The following is an 11,758-nucleotide window of genomic DNA, read 5'->3' as shown; positions in this document are numbered from 1 at the left end:
TAAAAAAAAAAAGTATCTTTACCTCAAAACTTTATCTTGGGCTGAAACTTCTGCTTCCAAATTTATAATCTGTTCTTCTAAGATTGGGACATTGGCTGCCTGTTGTTGAGCAGACTCAAGTATAGAAACCTAAAACATAAAAATAATTTTAAAACATTTACTTTCAAGACCAGGCTTGCTGGTCTGATAGAGACTGCTGGAACCCAGAGACTACAGACCTTAGTCACCCTTCAGGCCCAGAACTGAACTCACTCCCAAGGTGCTCACTTTTCAGCCAAACAATATAAAGACGTATGAGGTGACCAATAACACCAGGAAGGTGTGCACTTCTTCAAACAACCAAATGTAAGAGATTAAAACGTCAGCATTTGCTCAGAAGGCAGGAATGGATAGCAAAGAAAGATAAAGGGAAATAGTAGCCACTAGGAAGAAGTGGGAAGAGTGCTGTTACATTATGGGGATTATAAACAGTGTCATGAAACAAAGTATGTTTGAACTATTAAATGGAAAACCAATTTATTCTGTAAATTTCTACCCAAATCACAATAAAATGTTAATTAAAAATAAAACACTTCCAGAAAATTAATTAACCTACTTGGTCTTTAGTTTTTTACTGTCAGATGACAAGGTTAAATAGGACAATGCTCAAACATTGGTCAATGTAAATAAAGCTCATCCTAGCTAGTCTTTCAACAAACACTTACATGGGCACATTATCACTACAAGATACCTCTTAGCATCTAAGCTCCTGCCATTATCCATAACTTATTATCTGTGATAATTCGTTAGGTATTTAGGAAAAAATTAAATTTCTAATACAACCTAGGAAGATAAATTTCCTGTGAAATAAAGAATCAAATGTAAAATATCAAACTACTAAAAAACGTAAGAAAATACTTTTTGACCTTTTTTTATGATTTAAAAACTTGGATATATGCTAAAAAATACAGAAAAGCATAGTAATCCAACAACCTGGAAGATGATGAGAGTACAACTACTTCAGCAGTCCATGACCTAAATGGTGTGGAAGACATTAACAAGAGAATTAAGCTGACAAAGCTTAGACCTTGGAGGCATAAGATGCAATACAGGGCAGGGGTAAGGTCCAGGATGAATAAACCAGGTATATAGTTCAAAACCTCTAGATACAGCCAGCCCTCTTTCTTCTACTCCTAAAACACCAGGAGCAAGGTGCCTTCCTACCAGGGAAAAGACAGAAGGTTTAAAATCTGGAGAAATTAGACATGAGAGGCTTGAGATTCTGGGACACTAGGTACAATGATAGGCAAGATGAAGTGGAGCTATAAACAGAAGGATTAATAGAAAATAGTCAGTGCCCAGCTTCCTACTCCATCTCATTCAGGGCTATCTGAAAGGTGGGAAACAAATAATTCTTTGCTGCAGAAATTCAACAGGTGCTAAGAAAAATGTCTCACATGATGCTACTGGTTGGGTATGGAGTGGTGTCTCCCTGCAGAAGAACCACCTCCCCAGCTGTAATCCAAAATGAAGCACATTTGACAACAAATTTCACCACTGCACACAGAATTTCCAAATAGTGTTTGGGAATAACCAAAAGACTAACACCTGAAGAAAGTTCATAACATGAAAGTCAGAGACCAAAATAAAGAAAAAAGTCAACTCAACTCAACTCATAGCAACCCCTCCTTGGGTTTCTGAGGCAATATCACTACAGAAGTAGATTCCCCAACCTTCCTTCTGAGGAGCAGCTGGTGGGTTTGAACCGCCAGCCTTCTGGTTAGCAGTCAAATGCCTTAAGCACTGTCATCAGAGATCGTAAAGAAAAAATTAACTAGGAGCAAACAAGGCAAACATGCACACTCAAAAAAATCATTAAATCTTCAGAGATAAGAAAGGATACTGTATCTGGATGTCATTAAATACAAAGCAAAGAACAATCAGCAAACAAGAAAAGCTTTGTAAAACAAAGAAACAAAAGAGAGCCAAAATAAAGATTCGATACATATGTTGAATATAATGTTGAGGAAATCTAAAAAATGTAACTAAAACACAAGAAGATGGGAAATACCAGAGCACATAAAGATTTAGAGGAAAAACCAAAGTGGTTTGACCTGTACTAGTAGGAAAGATAAAGAAAAGAAATCCCAAGATGGCAGCTGAACAGCAAGCCTATAGGCAATAAGCTCGGAAAGAACAGAAGGCCAGGCTCCAGAGATACAACTACAAACACTACCAAAAGGTAAATTCTGAATATACTGATTAATACAATAAGGAATCTCAGCAAAAGACTTCCAGCAGTGGCACACGAGCAACACCAATAGCTCAGATAGGAAATAAATATCTGGGTTTAAAGTGACCAAAACGTTATTCATTATTAAACTCTCTCTTTATCTCTTTTGATTTGAAACAATTAAGCATCTGGAGGCATAGTGTCCAAGGCATTTGACTGCTACCCAGAAGTTTGGCAGTTCAAACCTACCAGCCACTCCACAGAAGACTGGGCAATCTACTTCCGTAAAGATCTACGGCCTCAGAAACCCAAAGCGGGTCGCTATGAGTCAAAATCGACTCAATGGCAGTGAGTTGTTTTTTGTTTGTTTGTTTGTTTTTGTTTTTCTATGATTTTAAAAAGATAGTGTCCCTGTAGTAGAGAACCAATTAAAGATATGAAAAACTAATACTAGAAAAGGTATACAGACCAATCACAAACAAATATAAAAAAAAGTACACAAGTAAACTGAAAAGTTAAACGTTATAAGAGAAACAAAACACTTTCCCCTCAAAATAGTAAAAAAAAAAAAAAAAGAAGAAAGAAAAAGACAATACTGAGTACAAAGAATGCAATAAATGCCTGAAAAACATTCTTTCCCTGTGATCTGGTCATTCTGCCTCTGGAAATCTATCTTACAGGAAGAAAAAAAAATGAAACACTTAAGTTTTACGTTCATTAAAGTATTTTTTTCTCCTTGATTTGGAATTATCTCCAATAGAACTTTGTTTTGTATGAAAAATAGAAAAAGATGATGAAGGTCTCTCATAATTCCAGTTAAAACATAATATATATACCGAAGTACAGAGCTCCTGATTATTATATATATATATGCATGTGTATATACATACATACATATAATTCTGTAACATTTTTCTAGGAGCTCTGGTAGCATAGTGCCTAAGGCACCTGACTGCTAACCAGAAGGCTGGCGGTTCAAACCCACCAGCCACCTCAGAAGGAAGATGGGGCAATCTACTTCCATAGTGATACTACCTCAGCAACCCAAGGAGGGGCTCCTATGAGTCGGGTATGACTCGATGGCACATAACAGCAACAACAAACATTTTTCTACCACTAACCATATGAAATATGAAATAACAGTTTTTGAGTGTTATGTGCAGAAACTGTTCTCAGTGCCTTGACATATATTATTACATCATTTAAACTCAGAACAGTTGCATAAAGGTCAACTTTGCATTTACCTCGTGTAACCCCACTATTACTGGATATTTTGTTTTTTTTCAAATAGTTTTTATATAATACTAATTATTCAGCAAAAAATAGAAAAAACACTAAAATGGAAGGATTATTAACTAAATTATTCTATAACCACATAAAGAAATGTTATGTTATTGTTGTTGTTGTTATGTGCCGTTGAGTCAGATGTGACTCATAACGACCCCTCCCTGGGTTTCCGAGGCAGTATCACTATGGAAGTAGATTGTCCAACCTTCCTTCCAAGGAGTGGCTGGTGGGTTTGAACTGCCAGCCTTCTGGTAAGCAGTCAAGTGCCTTAGATACTATGCTACCAGAGCTCCTAGATAAGAAATGTTATACTATCATTAAAAAAAAATTGGAAAAAGCTATGTAACTACACCAGAAAATATAAAGTAAAAAACATAGGAAAACCCAAAATTATTCAAACAGTTTGAATTTAACTATATAACAAACCAACAATGATGATTTCTGGATGGTGGAAACTGAGTGATTTTCTTCCTCCTTTTTCTGATTTTTGAAAGTTTAAAAATTTTTTACAGATTCAACAATAAAAATGTATTATTTAAAAAAGGAAGATAAGTTTTACTTCCTCTGTATAAGAACTAAAACTGCACAAATAGGTAATCTTAAGACTTTCAAAAGCTCTGATTCATCCATTTATCTACAAACCCACTGTCATCAAGTTGACTCTGACTCACAGTGGTAAAACAGGACAGTGTAGAACTGTCTCATAGGGTTTCAGAGACTGCAAATCTTTATGGAAGCAGATTACCACATCTTTCTCCCAGTTGATGGTTCGAACCACCAACCTTTCAGTTAGCAGCTGAGCACTTAACCACTATATCACCAGGGTCCCTCAAGACTATATAAGTTATCCTAAATCACTTTCAGATATAAAATTCACATAAAATTCTCATTCCATGCATATGATACTGTATTATCATAATAAAAATACCATATATAATACATTAAGGCAATTCAAGGAATATTTTTCTATCTATAAATCTTAAAATGATTACAATTATTTTGTTGACATAATCATCACTTCAAGATACATACTTTTGCTTTGGACTGTGTTAATTCAAAATGGATAGACTCTATTTTAGTCATTAAAGAATGATTCTGTGAGACCAAACAAGCATTCTGTTGCCTGAGTTTATTAAGCTTCTCTCGAAGGCTTCTGATTTCCTGATCCATTGGGGTAGAAGACTCAAAAGACACCTAAAAAGTGAAAAAGAACAATCTATTTTGGATTATTTAAGCATTGCATATAATTAATGAAAAATGACTAAGCAGCTCAGAAAATGAACAGTTAAAATATTTAATGAGGGTTGGCAAGGATGTGAGGCAGTAAGTACTCTCTTTTTCACTGATGTTGAAAGTGTATTTAAGTACAACATGGAAAACAGTGTCACACTTTGAAAAACTACTTGGTATTACCCCATAAACTCAAACATGCTAAGATTCAACAATATCACTCCTGGGTATAAATCTGCTGGAAACTTTTGTACTTTTGTACTGAAAGATATACTCACTGTCCATTACTGTCATTAAAAAAAAACTCACTGCCGTCAAATCAGATCCGACTCATAGTGACCCCTCCTTGGGTTTCCAAGGCGGTTATCACTATAGAAGAGATTGCCCAAAGCTTCCTTCCAAGGAGTGGCTGGTGGGGTTGAACCACCAGCCTTCTGGTTAGCAGTCAAATACCTTAGGTTTTAGCTGCCGTCAAATTGGTCCCCAACACATGGCGACCTCATGTGTTACAGAGCAGAACTATAGAGTTTTCTTGGCTGCAATCTTTAAGAAAGCACTTTGCCAGGCATTTATTTCCATTTGCCATTTCTTACTGACATGAGACAGTAAATGAAAATAACCCAAATGTTCACCAACAATAAAACACATGGTAAATTATACTTAAAACTATTTATTTCACTATATAAATTTTATGCTATTTTAATTTTAATGAGAGTTGTTTAAGACATTATTTCCTTACACTGATTTTATTATTTTGGGTTAATAATATATTTACACAATTAAAAAGTCAAAACACAATTAAAAGAAAAAGTATGCACATAAGTCTCATGTCCTGTTCTTACTAGGTAAGTAGCCTTTTTTTTTATTCTCTTCATTAGTTTTCCAGAGTTTGCACATTTATACATAAGCAATACAAAATAATTCCTCATATCTCCTTACACAAAAATTACCATAATAAATACCATTCTGTACCAACTTGTTTTATTTAAACAGCATATTCTGGCAATCTCTCCAAAATCAATACAATTAAAATCTCCTATCTCCTCTCCCTTAGCTGAACAGTTTCCACTGTATGGATGAATCACAATTTATTCAACCAATCTTGTTACTGGACATTTTAGCTATTTCTAATCTTTCATTATGATAGACAATGCTGTCTCATTTTGTACTTGTATAGGTGTACCTGTAGGATAGTCTTCCAGAAGTGGGATTTCCAAGTAAAGGAAACAGTATATTTATAATTATGGCAAATATTGCTGAATGCCTCTCCCTAAAGGTTGTATCATTTTGCATTCCTATCAGCAATGTAGTTCCACACAACATCACCAACAAAATACAGTATCAAACTTCCACATTTCACAATCTGATGTATAAGATACCGGTGTCTAAGTACCATTTAATTCTGAGTTTCTCTTATGAATGAGACTGACTATTTTTCATTTGTTTGAAGATCACTATTTCTTTTTCCATTCATGTGTTTTGCCTATTTTTCTACTGGGTTGTTAATCTTTTCCTTCTCACTTTTAGAAGCTCTTCTATTGACCAGGGAGACTGGCTCTTTCCTTGATAGGCATTACCAATATTTTTTATTCCACAATTTGCCCTTTCTGATTTGATTTTGCTTATAGTAAAATGCAATGATTTTAACTAAGGCATACAAAAAACAATGATCAGCAATTTGAATAAGAATGAAATCAAATTTCCCAGAATTCCATATTCTTTGTACACCTGGAATTTAAATTCATTTTTTAAGTGCAGTCTGAAGCAGGCTCATTAAGCAAGTTCCTTACTAAAAGAAAATCTCCCAATAGCAAGCTGTCTACAGTGAGAAGAATAAATCTGTATTTCTATATTTCTATATTAAACCATACCTGTGTGTACTGGGGACATAGTGATAAAGAACAGAAAGAAGAGAATGGAGGAGATAAAACAGTTGAGTAAGGAAGAGGGATTAAATATGAGGAGATAGATAACAGAACTGAATAAGAGAGAAAGAGAGACATAAGGAGAGAGTTCCAGACCAGGAAAAGATGTCTAACATCATCTACAAAACTTAGAGAGAATTAAAGAAGATGACTGGGCTATCACACAGCACCTGATCCAGCCTTAAGAATGGCTATATTTTAACTATTCAATAAATAACTGATTACCTATCATGTATGGAATATAGTGCTAAAATCAAGGGATTATAATTTGCTGGAGAAAACAAGACATCCATTGCAAAAAAGTGACAAATACAGAAGTCTGAAAACATAGTGATAGATCAGGATCACTACATTCTTGTTAGGAAGCAACAAGGACAATCATACAGGCGGTCCTCAGCTTACAAACGGGATCCAATCCTAAATGTAACTTTAAGTCAAATTTGTAGGGAAGTCAGGACAGGTTCCTGACTTTAGTGCAAGGATCTCTGGTCGCACAGTGGTTAAAGCATTCAGCTGCTAACCAAAAGGTCAGCAGTTCAAACCCACCAGCTGCTCAGCAGGAAAAAGATAAAGAAGTCTGTTTCCCTAAAGATTTATAGCCTTGGAAAGTGACTGGGGCGGTTCTACCCTGTCCTATAGTGTCACTATGAGTCAGAATCCATTCAACTACAGCGGGTTTTTAGTGCAAGAAAAGGCTCAAAGCTTTTTCATAGGTTTAAAAGCTGCACATGCAGCTGAAGGCGATTGTGATGAAGAATTTGTTGCAAATAGGGGTTGATTCAGTCCTTTCAAAGTGAAGGCAAACTTACAAAACATTAAAGGGCAAGTAGGAGCTGTCCTTTAGTTGGATGTCAATAACCCAGGACTTACGATATTTAAATTCAACAAAACTTTAGCATCATAGAAAAAGACTATTTAGAAAATGAGTAAGGTAATTAGCAAAAAACACTCTAAGACAAAACATTTTAAGTAGACAGGTCTAAAAACAATAACCTTATCTTTTGGCTTTTTACGAAAATCGGTATTGCCACTGGATAGTTTACAAACTTTTTTATAAGGTGAGTAATTCAAATGTCCAGGGTGGCTAGGCTGAGCAAGATCTTCCAAAATGAGCCTTTGAAACCTTGAGGGATTAGAAGTGTAATCGGAATTTTCACTTGTACTAACACTAGAGGAAAAAAAGGAAAAAAATGTATTTTAGTTCTTAGTCTAACTATTCACTACAAATCTCTATATAATAAAAAAATAAAAAGAAAAACATCTGAAATGAAAAGCACCTGAAATGCTGGAACCAATGAGATTCATAGTTATGAACTTAATGTTTCCATTAAATTTTTAAATAAACCAAAATTAGTTTTAAACTAACAATCTATGTATTTCTAGCACTTCTATACTAGAATTACTTATGAATAAAAAAAGTCATAATAATATACGATTAACTATGCTCAAAACATTTATTTTATACCCTGAGATGTAATGTTAAAGTTGTTTCTAACATATTCTAATATACAGTAAAGGTGCTTCTCTAATATTCCTAAATTTTTCCTAAACTCAGTTATATTTAATGTTATTGAAAAATTATTCTTATTTTAGAGGCATATTAGAAACACAAGATATAATAAGGGAAAATTTTAAAGTCTTTGAATCCTATGTGTGATTTTACTTACTTACCTGGATAACTCTTCTCCTAAATTCTGCAAACTCCATTCTGTTATCTTCAGTTCATGTCTTAAGGAAGCAACATTTTCAAGCAAACTTTCTTCTTCATTGTCTTTATTATAGTAGTCTGATGAATTAGATTCCATTTCTTAAAAAAAGAAATTAATTTCTTGTACCTTGCCTGAAAGATTCTGTGGTATCATTCAAAATACTCTCAAGCTAATATAATTCACTTCATTATTTTTCTATTTCAAGTGCTGTGAAATCTTCAAGGTGGCTTAAACAAACAAAAAACCAGTAACAATAAGTTTCTCTGAAGCACAAAGCCAAACAAAAAGTTCTAAATGCAAACTGAATGGATCAAGTTATTATTTTAGCCAAGCTCTAATCATTATTGTTCCCCCTTATTAAGCATAGTTTTACTCATTTCCTACTGTTGTTGTTAGATGCCATTGAGTCAATTTTTAACTCATAACAATTCCATGTGACAAAGTAGGACTGTCCTACAAGGTTTTCTAAACTGTAATCTTTACAGGAGCAGATTGCCAGGTCTTTCTCAGAGAAGCTGCTGGACGTGTTCAAACCACCAACCTTTTGGTTAGCAGACAAATGCTTAACTCTTGTGCCACCAGGGTTTCTTACTTACTTATTCCACACAATTAATTGTGTAAAGTACCAATTCTATTTTAAAGATGAAGAAACTAAAAAAGGTTAAATAACTTATTCAAGGTCACATAAATGATGGACCTAAGATTTGAACCCAGGCTCAGGATCCAAAGACCTTTTCATTACGTCAAATTGCAATTTTCCAGTTTATTATATATCAGTTCCAACATGAAATTTTTGAACTTTTATAATCAGGTCACAAACTCTGGATATCTGATAAGATGCTATCATTCATATTTTCTCAGAGAGAATTTATTATCAAAAAAGGTTATCCCCTTCTCCCATTCAAAATGGTCACAAAATTTTAAAAACATAGACACTTACATGTTATTACCACAGATTAAAATGACATTTAGCAGGTCAACTCATAGAAATATAGGAAGAAAAGCTTTTGTTTCTTCAACTGATATGCATCTCTAGGCTTGTGAACTCTACACTAAATACCATTTTGCACATAAAAAAAAAAACGCAGGATCAAACTTTATTACTGTAATTAATAAAAACTAAGCCTTTGTAATCCTTTTTATTCCTGTAAATCTCTCTGCATAATCTTAAAATTACATTCCTCTTTCAGATCTCATTTACCTTTGTCATTATAGCATCTTTCATTGCCTTTCTTAGAATTCTGACCACATCTCTCAAGTTCCAAAAGGTTAGGAGTCCTGGGTATTACGTAAGTCACTTGGAAAAAGCTAAATATTTGTTCAATCAATAAATGCTTACAAAACTGCCCTTCCTGATAAATGTACTCCTCACTCAAAATTTTTCAGATGTATGAGTAAAGTTGGAAAGAAAATGCTCACCTTCTTTGAAGAAACTGTGGCAGGAAATTAAATGAGATGCTCTATTGATCTTAACAGGCAAACTGGTTGTATTCTCTTTCCCTTTTTGCTTCCACAAATTTGCTTCTGCTTTAAGAAGACACTCCCAGACAAAAACGAATGAATCAGGTCCCCATCCTGCTTTATTTTTTCAACATCACTAGCTCCCTGTAGGATTGTGAAAGAAAAAAACGGTAAAGAAAAATGCAGTCCAGTAATATCTTTCCCATCTAAATAAGACTTAATTTTCAACCTCTTGCACGTATTTTAGTGTAAATTATGGCTCTAACTCTTCTGAAGTACCAATTAAACAAACAAACAAAAAGCCGAACTCACTGCTATCCAGTCGGTTGGGCCTCATGGAGACCCCCATTGGGTTTCCAAGGCTGTAAATTTCAAAGGAAGCAGGCTGCCTTATCTGTCTTCCATGAAGAAACTGGTGGGTTTGAACCACCGACCTTCTGATTAACAGCCAAATGCCTAACCACTACACTACCAGAGCTCCTGAAGTACCAATTAGGATTCTTATACTCTTACAATTCAAATATTGTTATTTTCCTCGCGGGCCATTTACTGTCAAATTAAGATTACTCTTCCATTCAATTTACATCAGTTGCAGAAACCTATCTAGATTGCATGTATATAATATATGTGGAAAGGCACATCATTCCATGGGCAGCCCTGGACAATGTCAGTTTCTAGCCCTAAGAACAATGTTTGTGTATTGTTTCTAGCGCTAAGTTCCTTAGGTGTAGAAACAATACACAAACATCTCATCCCATTGAAAGACAGGGATAATCTCCTCACTCCCGTATGTAGTAAGATAAACTGCAGTATTTTCAAGAGATATATAGTTTTATATGGTATGTTCTGTCTCAAGAACGCTTACTTTGACAGAGTTTATCCTATATCCATCTAAAAAAAAGCAGTAAAAATAGAAGCAATGGCGGAAAAAATTATCTCCTCTTCTCCGACTTCTCCACAACTAAAATACAACCCTGAAGAGCAGGGAGCTGGGACCAGGAGAAGCATGTTGTTGTTGTTATGTGCCGTCAAGTCGGCCCCGACTCATAGCGACCCCTCCTTGGGTTTCCGAGGCAGTATCACTGCGGAAGTAGGATTGCCCGACCTTCCTTCCGAGGAGTGGCTGGTGGGTTTGAACCGCCAGCCGCCTGGTTAGCAGGCAAGTGTCTTAGCCACTATGCTACCAGAGCTCCCATAGAAGGTGATTTTTGTCTAAAGGCGCCGAGACGAAAAGAAACAAAACTACCCCAGGAAGACCGGTTTCCACCAGCCAAAAAGCAGTCGCTCACCACCCAAGTCGCAGTTGAGGAGAGACACCTCCCGAAGACAACACACGCGGCGCTCGGGTCTGCGCTGGGAAGGCTATGACCCTCTCCTGGCCCGAGGCATGGAAGCATCAGAAACAGTACGCCGATAATCTGCGAACCCCGGATTCGCCAAGTTCGAACCGCCGCGGGAGCCGTTGGGGACGCATCTCCCGGACCGCAACCCCGCCCCCTGCGTAAGTCAACTCGGAGGCGCGGGGCCTATCGGGGATCATGGCGGGTAAGCGCAGCGGAGCCGCCTCGCGTAGCTCGACAGGAACTACATTTCCCACAATCGCCTCCAAGACACCCATTGGTGTGCAGAAGCCATGGGAACCTGCGGCCGTCTGGGTGTGAGGCGGGGCGCGTTCACGCCCGGCCTGAAGGGACACCTAGAGAGGAGGGTGCGGAAAGGGACTTCTGGGTCCGCCCTCAGTCTCTGCACTTTCGATCTCGGCATTGCCCACTCGGAGGGAGCCTTTGCTTCCTCCGTAGCCTCCACCACCTGGAATTTCTCCAGGCTCCAGGTTTCTCTGCCAACCACAAGGAATCCAGGGAGAAAAAGCAGAGCCCAGACACCCACAACGCACTCCTCCCACGCCTTTTCAGCCCAGGATCGCCCCGGCAGGG

At 36.6% G+C, this 11,758-nt stretch overlaps 1 protein-coding gene across 1 annotated transcript in view; it reads right to left on the bottom strand.

Annotated features, from left to right (window-relative positions):
• CCDC18 (coiled-coil domain containing 18) overlaps positions 1-8,459 on the bottom strand; it is a 162,639-nt gene extending 154,180 nt beyond the window's left edge. The window contains exons 1-4 of the mRNA XM_007936123.1: positions 8,326-8,459; positions 7,648-7,822; positions 4,532-4,693; positions 23-129 (exon numbers count right to left, since the gene is read on the bottom strand). Of these exons, the coding sequence (XP_007934314.1) occupies positions 23-129; positions 4,532-4,693; positions 7,648-7,822; positions 8,326-8,459 (578 nt within the window). The remainder of the gene's footprint in view (positions 1-22; positions 130-4,531; positions 4,694-7,647; positions 7,823-8,325) is intronic.
• Positions 8,460-11,758: the final 3,299 nt, after the last annotated feature.

Source organism: Orycteropus afer, unplaced genomic scaffold, assembly GCF_000298275.1.
Source record: "Orycteropus afer afer isolate SDZICR_OR568_19922 unplaced genomic scaffold, OryAfe1.0 scaffold00033, whole genome shotgun sequence".
Taxonomy (NCBI): domain Eukaryota; kingdom Metazoa; phylum Chordata; class Mammalia; order Tubulidentata; family Orycteropodidae; genus Orycteropus; species Orycteropus afer.
This window is presented reverse-complemented; position numbering and strand designations above follow the sequence as displayed.